The sequence below is a fragment of the Vulpes lagopus genome, chromosome 2 (assembly GCF_018345385.1).
Source record: "Vulpes lagopus strain Blue_001 chromosome 2, ASM1834538v1, whole genome shotgun sequence".
Taxonomy (NCBI): domain Eukaryota; kingdom Metazoa; phylum Chordata; class Mammalia; order Carnivora; family Canidae; genus Vulpes; species Vulpes lagopus.
In genome coordinates, this window is record NC_054825.1 from 125,875,447 (window position 1) to 125,898,133 (window position 22,687).

Here is a 22,687-nt window from a genome sequence, read left to right on the forward strand (position 1 = left end):
ACTGCGGGCCTGGCAGGTGACCGCAGAGACCGCTGGCGCCAGGTCCAGCCTGGAGGGGAGGTGCTCGGCAGGCGTCACATGTGTTTTCTTTTATCACTAATGGGCTACCTGAGTGAACGTCTCTCCCTAAAATAAAAGAAGAACTTCCCTGAAATAGAGGCAGCGCGGCCGGTCACCCCCGCACGGCCTGGCTGTCAAGGAACGGTCGCAGGCAGCCAGCCGGCTCTGTGCCTTGCTTGGCGCCTGGGATGAGCGTGCCTGCCCTGGCCCTATGCCCGTTCTGGACCCTGACCCCATTCTCGGCCCCAGCCCCGTCCCCGTCCCCGGCCCCGTCCCTGTCCCCTCCCTGGCCCCGGCCCAGCCTGGCCCCCGTCCCTGTCCCTGTCCCGGTCCTCAGCCCTGGCCCCGGCCCCGGCCCCATCTCTGGCCCTGGCCTGGTCCCGGCCTGTCCCTGTCCCCGTCCCCATCCCTGGCCCCGGCCCCGGCCCCAGCCCCATCCCTGTCCCTGTTCCTCTCCGACAGCACTCTGGGCTCCATCCTCAACAGTCTGTTTCTTCGTCTGCCCCCATTTCCCCCTTTGTTTCTCTTGAATTCCACCCATAAGTGAAGTCACGTGGTCTCTGCCTTTCCCAGACTGGTTTACTCTGCCTGGCGAGGTGCCCTCCGGGTCCGTCCGTGCTGCGACAGGCCAGGCTCACCCCTCACGGCTGGGTGTGTCTGGCCGCGCCGCCTTCCCTGCTGGGTCCGCAGCGACAGCCGCGGCGGGTGCTGTGGTGAGCAGGGGTGCGGGGTGCCATGTGAACTGGTGTTTGCACCTTTTGGGTCAGCACCCGCCGGCAGGCTTGCTGGATCGCGTGCTGTTTCTGATGTTGTGGTTTTGGGGGACCTCCATGCTGTTTTGCACAGGGGCTGCTGCAGTTTGCATTCCCTCAACAGAATGCATTTTATGGAATCATGTATTAAAATGACCTTTATGGGGGCACCTGGGGGGCTCAGCGGGTGAGCACCTGCCTTGGGCTCAGAGCGAGACCTCGGGGTCCCAAGATAGAGTCCTGCGTCGGGCTCCCTGCATGGAGCCTGCTTCTCCCTTTGCCTGTGTCTCTGCCTCTCTCTCTCTCTCTCTCTGTGACTATCATAAATAAGTTTAAAAAAAAAAACAAAAAAAAAATCAGGGCCAAATGGTCAAAATATCTAATGCATCATTAGCATATTCACGACTGTCAGGTTATATTATAAACAGACAAGCCTTAAACTAGGCAACCTCGCTCTCCCTAAGGATATTTAACCATGAAGAGTTCACCCTTGGGGAACACAGCTGGGGACTGTCGCTCTAAGGACCCCACAGAGCCACACCCAGTGGGTCGTCCTGAAACATCAGGGCACCTCAACCCCCCCCCCCCCCCCGCCCCTGGGGGCGGAAAACTGTGGTCAGAGCATCTTACGACTAGTGAACGGCAAAGAACTTTCTAAAAAATGCTCCACGTGAAGGAGGTCAGCGCACGGTCGTGTCTTTTCAAACCAACTTTCAGATCAGTAGCCCTGGACGGCGTCAAGGGGAGCTGACACAGCCCCGACTTCACGTTGCTTTTTCTCAGGGTTATTTCAGTGAAAAACACCTTTAAATTTATAGTTGAACGCTCCTTCCTTTCTGTTGCTTTATTCACTTGTTATCTCCTGCCCCACACTTTTATTTCTCTTAATCTACGTATCAGGGTCACGCATACGTGTGTGTCATTGTTTTAGAAATGGGAAAGGAAAACGTGTACATTTCTTACAATGACGTAACTTCATAAAAGCTATTTTATTTATTGTGGGATTCGATCCTGGGTCTCCAGGGTCGTGCCCTGGGCCAAAGGCAGGCGCTAAACCACTGCGCCACCCAGGGATCCCCTGATTTTTTTTCTTTTTTAAGATTTTATTTATTTATTCATGAGAGAGACAGAGAGAGGCAGAGACATAGGCAGAGGGAGAAGCAGGCTCCATGCAGGGAGCCCGATGTGGGACTCGATCCCGGGACCCTGGGGTCACGACCTGGGCCAAAGGCAACGCTAAACCCATGAGCCACCTGGGCGGCCCCTGATTTTTTTTTAAGCTCCATCGTACCCTTTGACTTTGGGAACGCCAATGGGACCTGATCCACCAGTTTTGTTTTGTTTTTTTTAACAGATTTTCATTGTGCCGTGTCTCTAGTGTCTCTAGTGTCCTAGGTGCCGGGACACTGTCTCGCGCCGTAACTGCCACCTCCAAACGGTGGCCTCCACTGCCTTGTACTGTGCCCCCGGCCACGCCGCAGCCCCGGTTGGACTCCATGTGCGCCTCCCTCAGGCCCGTGCCCGGCCGGCTGTGTGGGCCCCGGGACGGCACCGTGTGCCTTGGCGGGCCTCCCCACCCGGACTGCCTCCTCATGGGCCCGCCCAGCGCCCAGAGCGCGCGCCTGTCTGCCCTCACCCCTGCCTGGGCCTCCGTCTCCACTGGTAGCCTTCTTCCCTGGTCCTCAAGGAGAAAGACTGAAGCAGCAGAGCGTCCATGTGCTCGCAGCGGCCTGCCCTCTGGGGCGCGGGGTCCCGGCCCTGCTGTGCGGGGTCCCGGCCCGGCCTGCTCCTGAGCGGCTTCTGCCCCCGCGTGAGCAGGCCATCCTGCGGGGCTGGGTTCCTGCTGTCCGTGTCCAAGCACTGGGAGAAGGGGCCTCGGGGCTCTCTGCCGGCCCCTGTAGCCCTGGCCCTAGAACACCCTGCCCATGGCGCTGCTCTGGCTCATCATGTGTGTCCTGGGTAAATGAAGTCAGACTTCCCATCGTTTAAAAGCGTTTTATCTTAAAGCAATGCTAAACTTTAAAAATGGTGCAGAGGAGGGTGCCTGGCCTGCTCAGCCAGTACAGAGTGCGACTCCTGGTCTCACAGCTGTGACTTTGAACCTCGCACGGGGCCGGGGCGGGGTGGGGAGGAGCTAGAGTTTACTTAAAACTTTATTTATTTATTTATTTATTTATTCATAGAGACACAGAGAGAAGCAGAGACACAGGCAGAGGGAGAAGCAGGCTCCATGCAGGGAGCCCGATGGGGACTCGATCCCCGGACCCCTGGGTCACGACCTGGGTTGAAGGCGGCGCTAACTGCTGAGCCACCGGGCTGCCCGCTTTGGTTTCCTCTTAAACCAACTCCTAAGCGTGTCTCCTCTACTGGCCGGCTCCGTGCGCGGTCCCCGTGTTTTTCTCTCAAACCCGCCGTATTCCGGGGGCGCCGGGCTGGCCCTGCATGAGTGTCCGATTCTTGCTTTCGGCTCAGGTCGTGACCTTGGGATCATGGGATGGGAGCCCTGGGTGTGCAGTCTCCTTGCGTTTCTCCCCCTCCCTGCTCCTCCCCGCCCCCCACCTAAAATAAATAAGCGAACGTATGTCTGTTTGTTAAAAAACCAAACAACACCCCACCCTATTCTGGCTTCTTCCCTTCTCCGTCTCCGGCTCCAGCCCCGCGGGAATGCCCACGACCTTTGCGTTGGTCCATCCCGGGATCAGGTCTCATTTCTTCTCTTCTCGGATCCAGCGTCCACGTTGATTTCTTCCTTCTTTCTTTCCTTCCCTTATATTCTAGACATCGCGTCTTGGACTTCGTTGCCTCCTCCCTCCCCTGCTGTCTCTGCTCATTCTCTGGATGGCCTCACCCCTGCTCACAACTTTAAATATCGTCCCACATGCTCCTGACTCCCACATGTGTGCTTTTTCCCTTGCTCTTGTCTCCGAGCTCCAGATTTTTTATGCTCGTGATCTCTGACTTGTTGACTTGTTGGTCAAACCCGTGTTGAGAGCCAGACTCTTCACCATGCGCAACACGAGAGATGGCGTCGGCGGCCTGAGCCTGCCCACCTCAGGACGAGGTCCCGCTTCCTCCCAGCGGCCCAGGGCTGGGGACGTCCTTGGCTTCTTCACACCCCTCACCTTCTGCAGCAGATCCACCTGTTGCTTCTTCCTTTAAAACCTAGACCTGAAAACACGATCACTTCTTACTTTCTTTTCCACCAACACTTCGGTCCGGGTCACCATCAACTCTGGCAAAAGCCTCCTAACAGCCTCATCTCGTCTCCAGTGTGGTTAATTGTCTGCAAAGCAGTCGGAACAATGACTTCAAAACAGATCCGATTCTGCTGCTCTTCTGCCTAAAAACCCCCTGCGTGACGTTCTAGTAAATGTTACTTTATTCTGAGCAAAATCCCAAGACCTCCCTATGCCCGAAGGCCCTTCCTGGTGTTACTCCCTTGGCTGTAAGGCCTGCTCCCGACAGCCATGAGATGCCCATCTCGTGGCCTTCCTATCTGCTGTTCCCTGTGCATGGAATGGCCTTTTTTTTTTTTTTTTAAATGTATCTGAGTGGCTCGGTTCTCTTCCTTCACTTTCTTTAGCCGTCCCCTTATCTGAGAGGCCACCTTGGCTTTCCACTTTTGCTCCCTGCTTCTTCCTTGCACTACCTGTCTGTGTCCTGGGGGCCCTGTTGGGCCCCCAGACTGCGTATTTTGTTCATTGACTTCCCGTCTCTCCCGTGTATATCGCGAACCCCACAGAAGCGGGAGCTTTGTGCATGTCGTACGTGCTGCTGCATCCTCATCCTCGGCGTCTGTGCCAGTGCCTGGTGTGCCGTAGGCACTCAGTGTTTGCATGAGGGAAGGAGCAAACGAATGAATGAAATGCATTGCCTGTGAAGATGAGAGATACATAGATCAAGTTTGATTAGGAGCAAGGAATCAGATGCCGCATAGGCAGAGTGATCGAAGGTCTTATGGAAATATGTGCTTGGCCAAAGCAAAGACGACAGGGAGGAGATGAAAGGGGGGGACAGACGGATGATGGAGCTTCCAGCCCCATGCAGGTCTGCTGTTAGACGTGCGGAGGTAATTTCAGCTTTCTCGTGACGATGACTATTTTATGCGCATTATTTATTTGTATTTCAGAATTTATCCCGATAATTAACGGTTTTGTGATTTACATGCCCTACAGGTGTGAAGCTTCGAGTCCGCACATCCACCCCGTCGGCTGGTGTAAGGAGCACAGGAGAACACTCATTACTCCGCCAGGTTTGTGTGCATTTTGTGCCTCGTATCCTTCTTCATATACATCAGGAGTCCACGAACCCTTTCTGCCCGGGGCCAGAGAGTTCGTATTTTTGGCGTGGGAGTCCGTGCACTCTCTGGCACACCTACTCAGTTCGGTTTTAGCACGAAGGCAGCCCCGATTGCATGCAGTTGTGCTGGGGTAAGGCTTCATGTGCAAAGCCTGCAGGCCGGGGTCTGCGGCCTCTGATGCCCTGGAGGTCTACGCAGTGGCTGAGTCCCTGACAGTATCAGGGGTTGTCTTCTTTGGAAAATAAGTTCATTCTTATTTGTATGTATTTATCTATTTATTTATTTCAAAAGTTTCATTTGAGAGAAAGAGAGTGCACACGTGTGTGGGCGTGGGGTGGGGCAGAGGGAGAGGGAGGAGCAGACGCTCTGAGGGGCAGGGAGCCCCACACGGGGCTGGACCCAGGACCCCAGGATCATGACCTGAACCCAAGGCAGATGCTTCGCCGACTGAGCCCCCCCAGACGCCCCAAAAAGTTCTTTTTCCAAACATCTTCTATTTCTCAAGTTGAAATTCATTTCTAGACCTTCTGTGAATAGGTGAATAGGCATTTAAATTTATCATCTGGCAGAAGGGCATTGTCTGAAGCTTTAATGAATAAGGGGAATGGCCTTGGGGGCAGCGTTTGCGGATGGAGGCTTGACCCCATGTGTGAGTTGATTCTGACGAAGGCACAGTGTTCACGGTTAAGGGGGAACTTGAAGCTGCAGGTATGTTCCCTTCATGACCTGGATGGGAGCTCACATACTCACTCTCCCGTTTTCTTTCGGGTTGTTGGTTCCAAAATAGACCTTGCCTCTCTGCTGGTAGGACCGCTTCTCTGTGCTCTGCAGCTTCGGCTGCCTCGCCGTCCGCCCCGGTCCCGTGGGCCCTTCTCAGCTCCCTCCCTCGCTCCCTGGCAGGGAACAGTGTGACTGCTGGTAAATGACCGTCCTATGTATCTTCACGTGTATCAGCCTCCTGAGGGCACCGTGGCTGCCACCTGGCCGAGAAGGCAGGGTCATCAGCTGACGCGGAGCATCCCTGTGCTGTAGGTGGTCACTCACGGGGACTTTTTTTTTTTTTTTATTGGTGTTCAATTTGCCAACATATAGCATAACACCCAGTGCTCATCCCACCAAGTGCCCCCCTCAGTGCCCGTCACCCAGTCACCCCCACCCCCCGCCCACCTCCCCTTCCACCACCCCTAGTTCATTTCCCAGAGTTAGGAGTCTTCATGTTCTGTCTCCCTTTCTGATATTTCCCACTCATTTTTTCTTCTTTCCCCTTTATTCCCTTTCACTATTATTTATATTCTCCAAATGAATGAGACCATATAATGTTTGTCCTTCTCCGATTGACTTACTTCACTCAGCATAATACCCTCCAGTTCCATCCACGTGGAAGCAAATGGTGGGTATTTGTCGTTTCTAATGGCTGAGGAATATTCCATTGTACACATAGACCACAGCTTCTTTATCCATTCATCTCCTGATGGACACCGAAGCTCCTTCCACAGTTTGGCTATTGTGTCCATTGCTGCTAGAAACATCGGGGTGCAGGAGTCCCAGCGTTTCACTGCATCTGTATCTTGGGGATAAATCCCCAGCAGTGCAATTGCTGGGTCGTAGGGCAGGTCTATTTTTAACTCTTTGAGGAACCTCCACACAGTTTTCCAGAGTGGCTGCACCAGTTCACATTCCCACCAACAGTGTAAGAGGGTTCCCTTTTCTCCGCATCCTCTCCAACATTTGTTGTTTCCTGCCTTGTTAATTTTCCCCATTCTCACTGGTGTAGGTGGTATCTCATTGTGGTTTTGATTTGTATTTCCCTGATGGCAAGTGATGCAGAGCATTTTCTCATGTGCGTGTTGGCCATGTCTGTGTCTTCCTCTGAGAGATTTCTGTCCATGTCTTTTGCCCATTTCATGATTGGATTGTTTGTTTCTTTGCTGTTGAGTTTAATAAGTTCTTTATAGACCTTGGAAACTAGCCCTTTATCTGATACGTCATTTGCAAATATCTTCTCCCATTCTGTAGGTTGTCTTTTAGTTTTGTTGACTGTATCCTTTGCTGTGCAGAAGCTTCTTAGCTGGATGAAGTCCCAATAGTTCATTTTTGCTTTTGTTTCTTTTGCCTTTGTGGATGTATCTTGCAAGAAGTTACTGTGGCCGAGTTCAAAAAGGGTGTTGCCTGTGTTCTCCTCTAGGATTTTGATGGAATCTTATCTCACATTTATATCTTTCATCCATTTTGGGTCTATCTTTGTGTCTGGTGTAAGAGAGTGGTCTAGTTTCATTCTTCTGCATGTGGATGTCCAATTTTCCCAGCACCATTTATTGAAGAGACTGTCTTTCTTCCAGTGGATAGTCTTTTCTGCTTTGCGAATGTTAGTTGACCATAAAGTTCAGGGTCCACTTCTGGGTTCTCTATTCTGTTCCATTGATCTATGTGTCTGTTTTTGTGCCAGTACCGCACTGTCTTGATGACCACAGCTTTGTAGTACAACCTGAAATCTGGCATTGTGATGCCCCCAGATATGGTTTTCTTTTTTAAAATTCCCCTGGCTATTCGGGGTCTTTTCTGATTCCACACAGATCTTAAAATAATTTGTTCTAACTCTCTGAAGAAAGTCCATGGTATTTTGATAGGGATTGCACTGAACGTGTAAATTGCCCTGGGTAACATTGACATTTTCACAATATTTATTCTTGATTCTTCTCATGGGGACTTTTGTGAGTGATGACAGCTTCTGTCATCACAGGCAGAGGGCAGCTCCTTGGTCTGCTTGGGGCTGATGCGTGGACGTTGCCAGCAGTGTGGAGCAGCAGAGGCTCAGCTTGGGCCTCCAGCACGTGCCTCTCACTCCCTTCTGACGGCTCACTTCGTCTGGGGCCTTGTCTCCAGTTCCGTGGTACCATGTCTTAGTGTCTGGTCATTTCCTCACCCAGGGAGCCCTTTCCACCATCCTGGGGATGGGAGAGTCCCCGCTGCTTTCTGAGTTTCCTCCTGCGTTAAAACACAAAAGCCCCTTTTTCTGTACTGATTTGTGGAGCTGTTGGGAAGATGCAGGAGCCTTAACGCGAACAGTAAGGTGTTAAAGCAGGATATCGACGCTTTTGTGGCTCAGACGTGGTGCAGCCTGGAAGACTTTTTTCCTGTAGAGCACTCCTGTGTCCTGGGGTCTGCGTCGCATCACGAGCCGGTGAATACCGATCGCGTAGTCACCTGTGTGCCCCTCTGGCCGTCGAGGTTGCTGTGAGGATTCATGTGTGTTTCCCGATTTGGTATTGATCCTTTTTTTTTTCTTCTTTACCAACTTTATGGCCATAATCAGAAATCTGGTCAGTAAACAGAGAACCAGTGAACAGTAGGTTCTGGTTCCGTCTTCATGGCACTGGGAAGGGTCGTGGGAAGGGATGGGGCAAGGAAGGCGTCATCGTTGCCTCGAGTATCCGGTGAATCACCGAGTCCTCCATCTCCCTCCATGGACTTCTGTAACTCAGTGGAAGAGCAAAGCCATAGCTTTTTTGACAATTTTTTTTTTTTTTTTAGCCATTCTATTTTATTTTATTTTTATTTTTTTAATAATAAAGTTATTTTTATTGGTGTTCAATTTGCCAACATACAGAATAACACCCAGTGCTCATCCCGTCAAGTGCCCCCCCCAGTGCCCGCCACCCAGTCACCCCCACCCCCACCCTCCTCCCCTTCCACCACCTCTAGTTCGTTTCCCAGAGTTAGGAGTCTTTATGTTCTGTCTCCCTTTCTGATATTTCCTACCCATCTCTTCTCCCTTCCCTTCTATTCCCTTTCACTATTATTTATATTCCCCAAGTGAATGAGTTTTTTGACAAATATAAAAGAATCCAAATGTCACATCCAAAAGTACCAAGCAGGGCAGAATGAATACTTATCACCACTGCTTGTACACCTAAAAATGGGTAAAGTGATAAATTTTATGTGCTATTTCACCTCACACACATACAAAAAAAGCTAGAAAAAAACAAAACAAAACAAAACCCTGTCAAGTAACGGTTTGCAGGGCCTGTACTGAGGTCAGTCCTCGGCCCCACGACAGGAAAGATGCTCTTTCTCCAGTCCCCGAGCTCCAAGGGTGGCCTCCTGGCTGCATTCCTGATGTCCTGTCTGGAAGGCTCCCCGTCACTCTCGGTCCCGAAGAAACGGCGCAGGTGCCACTCTCACCACTTCATGGATCAGTCCCCCCCCCCCCCCCAGGAGCCCTGCTACACACCCCATGTTCATGCTTTTTTCAAAATATGTAGCATACTTACTGTTCTTTTTCCAAAATTAGAGTCTTCGTGACTTTTTAAATGATCTTATTTTGAATTATCTGGTTGTACATTAATACATGCCTGTTCTGAAAAATTCAGAGTGAAAATGGAGGTAATGGCTATTCTTTCTCATAATAGTTTGATTTTGTCCCAGAAAAATCTTTTTTTTTTTTTTAAGATTTTACTTATTTATTCATGAGAGACCCAGAGAGAGGGGCAGAGACACAGGCAGAGGGAGACACAGGCTCCAGGCAGGGCACCCGATGCAGGACTCGATTCCAGGACCCCGGGGTCACGCCCTGGGCCGAAGGCAGACAGTCAACCGCTGAGCCACCCAGGGATTCCTCCAGAGAAATCTTTTTGCCTTTATGTACACAAACTTCCATGTGTGTGCAGTCAGCTTTAATATTACTGAAACTGCAGGATAGGGCCCTTAAAAATGTGTTGTAAAAGGTTTGTATTCAGAGAAATATGTGTTTGTATACTTACTCTTTAAACTTTCTTTAAACTTTTACTTTGAAACAGCTTCAAAGGTATAGAAAAGTCGCACAAATAGTACAGAAGTCATCTATGCCCTTGACCTAGAAACCCATTGAAGTTCATCCATTGGTCAAATGATGCCACTTGTACCAAGAGGGTCACTCATTGCACTGGGTTGTTCTGTCCCTCTGCTCCCCTTCAGTCGGGCTTTCCTTGACTGTCACGACCTCAGCATGTTGGAGGGTAACAGATTAGCCATTTGGTTGTTTTGTTTTTTAGGTATTTTATTTATTTGGGAGAGAGAGAGTGTGTGGGTACATGAGCCAGGGGAGAGGCAGAGGGAGAAGCAGGCTCCCCACTGAAGTTGGAGCCTGATGCCAGGCTCAATCGCAGGACCTCGAGATCATGACCTGAGCCAAAGTTAGGTACCCAACTGACTGAGCCCCCCGGGCGCCCCACAGTTTCGTTGTCTTGTGGCTTGCTGCTTAATTTAGATATGCTTGGCGTCTCTCATGGTTGGATCCAGGTTATATGTTTTGGCAGGAATGTCACAGAAGCAGTGCTGTGTTGTCGCTGCATCTTCTCGGGGACCGATGACAATTGTCTCACTACTGATCTTTTTTTTAAAATATTTTATTTATTTATTCATGAGAGACCCAGAGAGAAGGGGCAGAGACACAGGCAGAGGGAGAAGCAGGCTCCATGCAGGGAGCCTGACGTGGGACTCGATCCCCGGTCTCCAGGATCACGCCTTGGGCTGAAGGCGGCGCTAAACCGCTGTGCCACCCGGGATGCCCGTCACTACTGATCTTTTACCATTAATGGATCTAGGTGCTGATGGCCAGGAGCGCCTGGTGGCTCAGTCAGTTAAGCATCTGACTCTTGATTTCAGCTTGGGGCATGATCCCTGGGTCCTGGGATTGAGCCCTGGATCGGGGTCCATGCTCTGCTTGGAGGCCTCTCTCTCTCCCCCCGTTGCCCACCCCCCGCCCTCCAGCTTGTATGTGCAAACTCTCTCTCCCTTTCTCTCTCTCTCTCTCAAATAAATGCATTTTAAAAATCTTAAAAAAGAAAAAAAAGATGGTGTTTGCCAGGGTTTCCACCAACAGTCACTTTTTCTCTGTTAGTATCTCATGGGGAGATGCTTTGAGGTTGTATGACTATCATGGACTTCATCCCCATTGTCACTCACTACTTTTTTTATTTTTAAATTTTTTTTAAAGATTTTATTTATTTATTCGCGAGAGACACACACACAGAGAGGCAGAGACACAGGCAGAGACACAGGCAGAACACAGGCTCTATGCAGGGAGCCCGACGTGGGACTCAATCCCGGGGCTCCAGGATCATGCCCCGGCTTGCAGGCATCACTAAACCCCTGCGCCACCGGGGCTGCCTGCTCACTACTTTTAACATCTGTTGATATTTCTAGTATGAGTTACTATTTTGACAGCTGCTAAATGCTAATTTTTTTTATTTCTTGTGCATAATTAGTGTATTCTTCTGCAAAGAATAGCTTTCGCATCTTCCCATTTATCCATTCAGTTAATTTATTTATCTCTTACTGTTTTTATCCATGGGTTATAATCTGTAACCAGTATTATTTATTTTTAGGTCCAGATTTTCTCAGATTTGGCCAGTGGGAGTCCCTTTAAGCTGGTTACTATGTCCTTTGATGTGTTCTAATCATTTTTCGAGAACTTCCCACTTTCTGGCACAGCTAGGCTTATCTTGTACTTTCCCTTGTTCAGACTCCCATCTAAGCAATAGATGTGCTCCTTGCTGTGGGCTGATGCTACTTCAGTCTCTCAGAGGATAGAGTTAGGAAGTGCATCCATGCGAAAGTATTAAAAAATTATGTATGTTTCTGTATCTGTTTAGACATTGAAAACAAGGAGTTTGTATCATTAGCCAAGACCCCTCAGTTTATTCCAGTTTCATACTTTCTCTATTTATACTTCTTTTTACGGCCAGTGAGAGACCCGCCTTCCTGTATCTCAGTATATTTACTTATGTTTTCAATCCTCTTTATTGGCCAATTTCCCATGCCTCTGAGCCACCGTTAATTCCTGCTCATGCCTACCTAATGGATTTTGGACTCAGAGGGAAAACATGGGGTCAGGAGGAAAGAGGAATAGTTATTTCTACATGTTTTATTAATACTCTTACATGACTGGGGCACTTGGGTGGTTCAGTTGGTTGAGCATCTGAGTCTTGGTTTCAGCTCCGGTCATGATCTCAGGGTCATGAGATCGAGCCCCCCTCAGGCTCGGAGCTCGGCACACAGAGTCCGCTATCAATTAGTCTCTCCTTTTCCCACTTCCTCCCCCTCTGCCTCTCTCTCCACTCACACTCTCTCCCTAAAGATAAAATAAAATCTTAAAAAGAAAATACTATACCATGACTTGATTTTGGTTGTTTGATCTAACAATATGATGACATTGTCTGGAATATATCATATTTTAGCTTATGTAAATCTGCCTCATTCATTTTTACTAAATGCTTTCTATTCCATATGTACTATATATATTATGTATAATATACATATTTACACATTTTGTATATTATGGTTTATAGGCTTGTTTTTACATTTTTATGTTAAGCAGCTGTGCATTGTTTGCACATGAGATTTTCCTAGATTAGTAGGAGTAGAATTGGACGTTACAGGATACTTTGGTTTGTGTGTATCTGTATATGAGACTTACCTGAGAATATAAATTATACACCTACCTATATGTTAAATTCTTATTTAAAAGGTAATAGAAGAGGAATCCCTGGGGGGCTCAGTGGTTGAGCGTCTGCCTTTGGCTCAGGTTGTGACCCTGGGGTCCCGGGATCGAGTCCCCCGTCGGGCTCCCTGCATGGAGCCTGCTTCTCCCTCTGCCTGTGTCTCTGCCTCTCTCTATGTCTCTCACAAATAAATAAAATCTTTAAAAATTTTTTTTAAAAAAGGTAGTAGAGGAGTCATGATCAAGATGAAAACAATGTAATTATTATAATTTGTTCTGGGTGTGTTCAAAGTTATGTGGAATATGAACATAATTTTGTAGGTCATAATAACAATATATCATAATTTTACAGGTCTGTTTATGGTTCTCACTATCATTTTGGTTAAACCTGACCGGATTTACTTCTTTCTTTCTTAGGTTATCCAAATGTGAAACATTTTTCTTGGGATAAATACTTAGAAGAAACCAATTCTTTACCTGCCCCTGCAAGAGCTTTCAAAGTGGTGAGTTAATCTGTTTTACACTTTTTGATTAATTTGTGTCAACAAGAGTGTTCATTCATTGACATTTAAGAACAGAAAGAGCTAGTACTAACGAGCCGGACTAGGAAGGGGAGGGAAACAAGACCACAGGACAGGTTTTTGACCTCTCACAATTTTGAAAGTCAAAAGTGTTACTGGGGTTTTTGTTGTTTGCATCCAGAAAGTATTTTCACCTTGGTCTTGTCTCCTTGGAAAATTTTCACCTTGGTCTTATCTCCTTGGAAAAAGAAAATTCTGCTTGAGTTGTTATGGAATGAGTTGCGATCTTACGGCAAACTTCTGTTTTTCCAGCTAGATACTCTGAGAAACTGAAAAAAGACAGGATATTTTCTGATGAAAATTGTTTTAAACAATTGCTTTGGATTTGTTTATGGCAAGCTGAGATGCTAAGTTTCATGCTCTCAACCCACATGTTTAATCATCAAAATACAAGGTCACCTGCTTTTGTTATAGTAACTTTCTAACCAGAGTCATTGCATCTTAACATAAAACTGTTAAGTTTTATAATCTTATAATCTTAACCTTTGTTAAGATTCAAAGTAAACCTCATTTCTTTGCAAGGGAAGAATAAGTAATGAAATGTTTTTAATTTTTCTTTTGAATCTCTAACAACTTCCTTTATAATTTCTATTTTTCTGTAAATTCAAGGAAAAATCATTAAATATCTCAAAGATAGTTTTGATGACGCACAGTCTATCATAAACAATGTTTGTCTTTAAGAGTGATTTTCTCAGGTATAAATTGCTAGAGTTTTTAATGATGGAGTTAATTAGAAGTGTGGGCCCAAATATAGAAAAGCACATCAAAAATTTTGGGGAGAAAAAAGTATATTACATGAAGAAAAGCAACATAAAAGAATGTGCATAAGTCCATCTGATCGTAAACCTAGGAATTAAGAACAAATAGAGTGAGGCGCTCTTTTTCCTAGACTCCCTAGAAGACGCGCATTGCACTTTGCTTTGGACGGGATCCCATCACTCAGCCTCAGTCTCCTGTCTCCCGTTGAGTTGAGGCCTCTGCTTTCTCCAGTGTGGCCTCAGGGCCCTTGCACTGTGATTGTTTTTTCTCTTTCACAGAGTTTTCACACTTCATTTTCAGGGCCTGAGTTTTGTTGCACCCACTTTCCAGAAGGGGGGCAACTTGCCTAACCTGGCCGTCACCTTGCCTTCTACAGCTTGTCGCCTTGTCGGAGGTTTCCGGGCTTGTGCTGAGCACGAGGCACAGGCGGCTCAGGTGTAGGACGGACGCTGCCCCCTGCTCAGTCCCACTCTTACGGGCCGATTCCATCTTGCATGGCCTCGTTTCTTTTTCTTTTTTTCTTTTTATTTATTTACTTTTTTCTTATTTATTTATTTATTTATTTATTTATTTATTTATTTATTTTCGTTTCTTTTTTTTAAAGATCCATCTTCTGCTTGGTCTCGTGACCATTTCTAATCTCTGTGTCATTTCTCTGTGTCACTTTAAAGTTCGTTCCTCTCTCTTTTTATAGGCTATTTTTATGCTTGTTGGGTTTTGCCGAGACACCTCCTTCTAACTCAAGAGAAAACCTCTTGCCTTCCCTCTGGCTAATCAACCACAAGGTTTTGAATTTTATCTGAAGATCTCGTGCTTTCTGTTTGCTCCTGTGGCCAGTTGCCGCCTGGCTTCTGTTGCCCCAGGCTTTGGCCGGAGCTCGGGATTGAGGTTTCTGACGGGGAGGGTGGGGTCCAGGGCTGCTGTGGGGACTCCAGGTTTGAGGTAGTTATCTGACCCCGCCTTGCGTCTGTGTGGCTCAGCCCACCCTCGCTTGCTCCGGATCTTACCCTGTCGTCTTTTCTCTACCACAGAAACCTCCGCATGGATTCCAGAAAAAAATGAAGCTTGAAGTCATAGACAAAAGAAATCCTGTGTTTATTAGAGTCGCGACAGTTGCAGACACGGATGACCACCGAATAAAAGTGAGTGTTCCCCGCTGGGGTTTCGTCTGGTCTGTTGCTGCCGAGGTGTCCGGGGCCGTTAGTAGAGCCCGGACTCGCGAAGTGTGGCCGTTGAGCCCCTAAGACCCGAGGCTGAGAGCGGAGCGGCGCGGGAGGCTCTCGGGTTCGTGCCCGCCGTCCGTTTGGGAGGTCGTGTGTCCTGCCTTCGCCCTCTGGCCCTCGCTCGGAATGTCAGGAGTCTGGTCCCTAGTAGCCTGTCGCTGTAGGCCCCGGGGCCGCATCCCCTTAGCGGTCCCGATGGGGCTGAAGGGGAGGTGACCTTCAGAAGAGCGGCACAGAAGTGCAGTCGAGTCAAGAGCAACAGTCCCGGCGGGGGAAGCCGACCGGGCATCTCGGGAGGCTGTGGGGGGGTGCAGGGGTGTGCAGGCACCAAGTGGGGCCTCCCTGCGGCGTCTGGAGTCTCTCTGTGAATGAAGACGGCGGTAGAAACAAGGTGTCACCTTTCCATGGTGTTTATGGGTGGCAGTGTCCTCCCGTGGTCCGACACTGGTGGCGATGACCATGCAGGAGGCTGGGGTCACTATTCTTCTATCTGAAGCCGAGGCCCGGGAAGAGGTCAGGAGTTAACGCGGAGCGAAGTCACACTCCTTGGCTCTCGGATTCTAAACTTAAGCTCTTAAAAAAAAATCACATATTCAGCTATCTCTAATTAGAGAATATATAAAAAATTATAGCATGAAAAATTATAGCATGTGTTGCATAATGTGGAATAATGTGTATAATAGGAATTTCACTGCTTGATTCAGTATTTTTAAGATTATGTAATCAGGGATCCCTGGTGGGCTCAGCGGTTCAGCCCCTGCCTTTGCCCCAGGGTGTGACCCCAGGGTCTCCCTGCATGGAGCCTGCTTCTCCCTCTGCCTGGGTCTCTGCCTCTCTCTCTGTGTCTCTCATGAATAAATGAATAAAATCTTAAAAAAAAAAGATTATATAATCATACAAGATTTTAGAAATTATAAATAATGGAGGGCCGGTTAATCTTCTTGAGTACATTTTCCTGTTACTTGTCCTTGGTGTGATAATGTGAATCATTAAAGCAATTAGAGTATTGTAGGACTAGAATATTTTTTTTTAAGTGATCAAGGAAATGTAGAACTAAGCAAAATATTATTTTTAATAATCAAATTGGTCAGAATAGAAAAAAAAATGTGTGTTTTCATTTGGGTGCATGAAAAGTTTATTCTCTTACATGCCTGGTAGGAACATAAAGTGTCTCGGCCCTTTCTAAAAAGCAGTTTGGTTAAGGGATCAAAAGTCTTGAACGTAGCTTACCCTTTATTTCAAGAATTTCGATTCTAGGGATTTGTATTAACAATGAACCAAAGGGGAATTTGCAAAGATAAGGACTACGAGGAAAATAGAGCCGTGCTGCTTACAGCATTTATGCTGAGGAACAGCCACAGTAGGATATAGGTGAAATAAATTACTGGTCTATCTGTACGATGTTAAATATTCAATATTGGCAAGTGAAAAGCCCCAGATGTACTATTCTGTGTATGATGTCTGGTATTGTGTTTTTTTTTTTGTTGTTGTTGTTGGTTTTTTTTTAATTTTTATTTATTTATGATAGAGAGAGAGAGAGAGGCAGAGACACAGGCAGAGGGAGAAGCAGGCTCCATGTACCGGGAGCCCGACGTGGGATTTGATCCCGGGTCTCCAGGATCGCGCCCTGGACCAAAGGCAGGCGCCAAACCGCTGTGCCAGCCAGGGATCCCCTGGTATTGTGTTTTGAAAGACTATTATGGAAAGAAACTGGCCAAAATAATGACAGTGCTTCTCCTGGGGTCCTAGGATTAGGAGTGACTATGAATGATTTTTTATAATTATAAATGATTAGGTTTTCTTATTATTTTTAATTTTTTTAAAGATTTATTTATTTATTTATGATAGAGAGAGAGAGAGAGAGAGAGAGAGGCAGAGACCCAGGCAGAGGGAAAAGCAGGCTCCATGCAGGGAGCCCGACGCGGGACTTGATCCTGGGACCCCAGGATCGTGCCCTGGGCCAAAGGCAGGTGCCAAACCACTGAGCCACCCAGGGATCCCCCTGGTTTTCTTTTTAATTACCTGGTTTCAGGAATACATGGGATTACTTCCATAAAAAAAAAAAAAAAAAGTAGATGAGCTCTGATTTTACATGCGAGAGAATTTTGGCCAGCTGAGGGCGAAGACTCCAGAATGGGTAGGGAGGGCAGGGAGCGGGTCGGACAAGTGCGGACTGGATTCCAGCTCTTTTTGCTTCTGGCTGAGTTCTCTTTCCAACACAGCGTCTGGTGGTTTAACACCCAGAAAAGATCCGGTTATAGGGTGTGTAGTTGACAGTTTTCTTTTCACAGCTTGTGGTGTGATTTTTATAGCTAAAGGTGAACCACTGAGCAAATCCCTGTGTGTTCCTGAAATCTCTGGAAGGTCAGTGAGCAGGTGACAGTGACCCAGGTGTAGGATTCATCAGAGGCTCCTGAGAATATCAAAAGCTTTTATTAGTAGGACTTTTTCTAATCCTACGGGAGATGATGCAGCAAGAACGTGCCTCTTTGTGTTCCGGGAAGGAAGAGCCTCTAGGGACTGAGGCATTCGCGTACCTTAGTATTTTCTTAGGGACGAAATCAGTTCTTCAGCTGAGCAAGATCCACCTTCTTTGAGTTATTATAGTTGAAATGTTTAGGACGTTCACGTATTTCATCAGACGCTGCAGGAAGACAAGCGGAATGTTTTTGCCCTCCTCCTTACGTTTTGGGGGTCTGTGTCCTGCTATTTCTCAACCCGTCAATTTTAGGTCTGATTTCCTTCCTTCCCGTTTGGATCATTTAGGATCAAGCTCTTGGCCACACCCGTCCCTTCCCTTTACCATTTCGGTAGTCATTTCATTTAAAGAATTTTTTTCTCAATGTTCTGTGTTCATGTTAGTTTGAGTAAATGAGCATTGTTCACTGCTGAGCATAGTCTTTTTCTTAGGACATTTTGGTTTTCCTGGAGTCGGTAATTTCTTGTGTCTTGCTTTTTTTTTTTTTAATTTTCTGCGCTCATCGTAACGTACATTCACAAGCGCTCCGAGGAGTCTGACGTTTCTTTCTGTTAAAGGCCCAAGTGTATTTTTTAAGCCTTTTTTTCCCCTTGACCTGTTTTACCTACCACCTAGCACCGGCCCTGGTAATCTGGGCGCTTCTACTCGGGGCCTCGTCCCGACCTTGCATTCTGAAACTGCTCTTTTGCTGACGGACTATGTCGTATTTCATTTTTTTGACTCACGTACTTGTTTTTCTTAATGTATTCTCTTACCTTGTTCAAACACACCTTTCTGTGACTCTCTAAGAGAGGGTGTGTAGAGGCTCCTGGGGGACCCAGCGGCTGGGCGTCTGCCTTGGGCCCAGGCCGTGACCCCGGGGTCCCGGGATCGAGTCCCGTCGGGCTCCCCGCGGGGATTTGCTTCTCCCTCGGCCTGGGCCTCTGTCCCTCTCTGTGTGTTGCTCATGAACAAATGTCAGGGAAAAAAAAAGCCAGGCTGCATGAACCCCATCTTCGACTCCTCGCATGTGCGGCGTGGCCTCTGCCGGGTGTGGCGCGGGCACTGGGGAGCCGTGTCCCGTGCGCCCCCACCGCTGTCGCAGTGCCGTCGCCCGGATGCCCCAGCTCAGGGGGCCGAGCCCTTCCTCTCTGGAGACTGTGTGATCAGCTGCGGCCACGTGCTCTGTGACGAGTGCTGGCGTCGCTTTCCGCTCACCGTGGAGGCTCAGGCTTGACCGCGGCTCCCTCGGGCTGGAAGCGCTGCCTGAGGGACGGTGGGGATGCGGCTGTCGCGCTCTCCCCCGCCTGGCGTCCGCCCCTTGAGCTGAGCCCTTGACTTTCTTATACTTTCTCTCATGCTCCTCTGATTTTTTTTTTTTTTTTTTTTTACTCGCTTAGAGAGATGGACTCTGTTTGCCAAAAGCTGTGTTGCATTTTAATGACAGCTCTGCGTTTTGAGGTTCAGGACAGGCTGTCCTCACTTGGCGCCCTTCTCCCCGCTTCCCCCGACCTCTGTGTCTCCCCCGGAAGCCCCGATGACCTGATTCCTGCACCCACAGCAGCTTCCCCTGCTGCCCTCCCACGCGGGCCGGCCGGCTGCTCCCCAGGAGCGATGCCCGCGGGCTCGAGCTGGGCCCATGGTGGCCCTCCCGTGGCGAGAGGCGGGGGCCCCTGGCCCGAGCCCGCGGGGTCGCCAGTGTCACTGGAGGACCGTGTGGCCTGGGCTCCCTGCCTGCCGGCGGCCCGCCCTGCCTGCTGGCTCTAGGCCCTGCGCGGGTGGGCTCACTGGAGGGTGGCCGCCGACTCCGGGTGCGCTCTGTGTGGGCTCCCGTGGGCTCCCTGTGCACTCCAGGTGGGCTCCGGGTGGGCTTCCCCTGTACTCCGCGTGGGCTCCCCATGGACTCCGGGTGGGCTCCGGGTGGGCTCCCCCTGTATTCCGTGTTGGCTCCCCATGGACTCCGGGTGGACTCTGGGTGGGCTCCCCATGCATTCTGGGTGGGCTCCCTGTTGGCTCCAGGTGGGCTCCACATAGGCGCGCGTGGGCTCCTTGTGAGCTCCTTGTGGGCTCCGCATGGGTGCGTGTGGGCTCCCCATGCACTCCAGGTGGGCTCCCTGTGCACTCAGGATGGGCTCCCCCTACTCCACATGAGCCCCCTGTGGGCTCTGTGTGGGCTCCACGTGGGCTTCCCGGGGACTCCGGGTGGGCTCCCCGTGTGTTCTGGGTGGGCTCCCCATGGGCTCCAGGTGGGCTCTGCATGGGCTCCCCGTGGGCTCCCTGTATACTCTGAGTGAGCTCTGCGTGGGCTTCCCGTGGGCTCCATGTGGGCTCCGCATGGGGTCCCCGTGGACTCTGGGTGGGCTCCCCATGGGCTTGTGTGGCTCTCATGGGCTCCGCCTGAGCTCCGGGTGGGCTCCGCATGGGCTCTTCGTGGGCTCCCTGTGGGCTCCGTGTGGGCTCCTGTGGGCTCCAGGTGGGCTCCCCGTGTACTCCAGGTGGGTTCTACATGTACTCCAGGTGGGTTCTACGTGTACTCTGGGTGCGCTCCGCGTGGGCTCCCTGTACACTCAGGATGGGTTCCCCCTGTACTCCAAGTGGGCTCCCCATGGGCTCCACGTGGGCTCCAGGTGGGCTCCAGGTGGCTCCCCATGGGCTCCCCAGTCCTGCCAGCTGCCCCCGGACAGGCCCTCCGTGGCTTCCATGCAGTGTACCAGCATGTCCCGTCCTGCCTTGTGGGGCACCAGGCCATGCCCCCCCCCCCCCCGCTCTGTACTGCAGGTCACCCCTGCCCCACCCCGTGTTCTCTGGGCTCATGCTTCTCACGCGTCAGCCACCTTCCATCTCCTTCCGTGTCCTCCTGGCTTCATACCTTCGCAGATTTAACCTTGATTTCAGAAGAGAGTGGAGATAAGCACCTGGGCCTGAAATGTGCTTTATGGAGTTGCCTTTCACATGGCCGGCCTTTATCTTTTTAAGAAATAGGCTCGTTTCTAAAATATTACCTGTCTTATTCTTGATTAGTTGTCAATAACATGTACGAAGGCTTCATAGTTTCCAAATGATGCTTCTGGATGAAAATGCAGCCAGTTTCCTAAACCATAATTTTAAATATGTGTGAGTTAACTCTTCCTCACTATACTTTGATCTGTAATTGTCTTTCTTTTTCTTTCTTTCTTTCTCTTTCTTTCTTTCTTTCTTTCTTTCTTTCTTTCTTTCTTTCTTTCTTTCTTTCTTTCTTCCCTTTTCTTTCTTTCTTTCTTTCTTTCTTTCTTCTTTCTTCCTTTCTTTTCTTTCTTTTTTCTTTCCTTCCTTCCTTCTTTTCTTTTTCTTTCTTTCTTTCTTTCTTTCTTTCTTTCTTTCTTCTTTCTTTCTTCCTTTCTTTCTTCTTTCTCTTTCTTCTTTCCCCTCTATCTTTTAGAGAGAGTGGGGGTGGGAGGAAGAAGGAGAGGGCGAGAGAGAACCTTAAGCAGACCCCTCACCCAGCATGGAGCCCGGCCAGGACTCTGTCCCACGACCTTGAGGTCATGACCTGAGCAGAAATCAGGAGTCCTTCGCCGAACCAACTGAGCCACCCAGGAGCCCCTCATCTTATGTTCTTGAGAATTTTTATTAAAATCAACATTATTGCTGAGTTGTTTTCATATATAAGTGTATTTATAGTGGAACATTTGTATTATAAATATTTTATAGGTCTCTTTGGTTTATAAAAGTCTTAAATACTTCATGTTGTATGTTTATGTGTCTTCTTTTCTTGTTGTTTGTCAGACTTTTGATTTCTTTTCAAAATAGACCCCAGCAAGAGGAAAGCTATCACTTAACATTACTAAAGTGCCTGATTTTTTTGTTTAAGACCTTTTAATATGCCAGCAACTGAAGTAGTGAAAGTCATGAAAGATGAACTACAACTATACAGACTTTAATAAGTTATGTTATCTGGGCTTCTAGAGTGAGATTTTGATTAGGGTTAGTATTAATTTTTGCATCATTAATTTTTACGTGAATTCAGATACATTCTTATGTGTATTTGGCACTTAGCAGACAGGATTTTATTGTTACCTCCGTTCATAATATCTAAACTAAATTTTATCTCTGAAATTGAACCTCAAACTACTAACATCCTCCAGTTTGTCTGCCCACCTCGTTTATAGGAGGTATTAGATTTGTCTGTAGTATCTGAAGTATATTCGTCCCGGATAGATAACTTCCCGCTGCCAACTGAGGGGTCACTTTCTGCGAACACCAGAAGCTTGTGGTGTCTGCAGACACGCTAGCTGCTAGGTCTGCCATAAACATCCTTAAAGTCATATGGGAGGAAACTTTAGAAAGAGCCCTTTTATTTATGATGATAATTGAGATTTTCAGAGTCCATGTGGTGTGCAGTAACGTACGAGTCAATGTCCACGGGTCTCAATTCCGAGTGCACAGCACAGTGACTTAGCAGTTGAGCAAACAGCAGGTGTGTGCACAGAACCAAACCGTGGATTAGCAACCTCCTAGGTAGGCTCAGCCTTTCTTTCTTTTTTTTTTTTTTTCTTTCTCTTTGTCATCACAAAGTTCTGGTGTGTATCCAGAGTAGACATCCATTTATTTGTTAGGATTGAGGACATTTGCTCTAAGAAGATACCTAGATTTTTAAAAATTGAGTGATACGGGATGCCTGGGTGGCTCAGTGGAGGAGCATCTGCCTTCGGCTCAGGTCGTGACCCCGGCGTCCCAGGATCGAGTCCCACGTCGGGCTCCCTGCAGGGAGCCTGCTTCTCCCTCTGTCTGTGTCTCTGCCTCTTTCTCTGTGTCTCTCATGAATAAATAAAATCTTTTAAAAAAAATTTAGTGATTCATCTACAACGAATGAAACATGAATGATATGAACATTAATTTCAGGTTAAAAGTAATGGAATTTAGGAATAGCAAGGTCAGAAAACAGGAAAGTTTCATGTTTCTAGTAAAATAAGGGTAAGCACTTTGCTAGTTGAGAATTAGGACACTTTAAACTTATTTTAACACTCTTAGTTATGTCTGTTCGTTTACTGGTTGGCATGGACAGCCTAAACTGATCGTTTTAGAAAATTATCGT

General features: G+C 48.4%; 1 protein-coding gene across 5 annotated transcripts in view; it reads left to right on the forward strand.

Moving 5' to 3' along the window:
- L3MBTL3 (L3MBTL histone methyl-lysine binding protein 3) overlaps nt 1–22,687 on the forward strand; it is a 121,214-nt gene that overhangs the window by 57,317 nt on the left and 41,210 nt on the right. For all 5 annotated transcript variants that reach the window (XM_041744676.1, XM_041744677.1, XM_041744675.1 and 2 more), the window contains 3 exons: nt 4,988–5,064; nt 13,010–13,095; nt 14,964–15,074. In XM_041744676.1, coding sequence (XP_041600610.1) covers nt 4,988–5,064; nt 13,010–13,095; nt 14,964–15,074 — 274 coding nt within the window. The remainder of the gene's footprint in view (nt 1–4,987; nt 5,065–13,009; nt 13,096–14,963; nt 15,075–22,687) is intronic.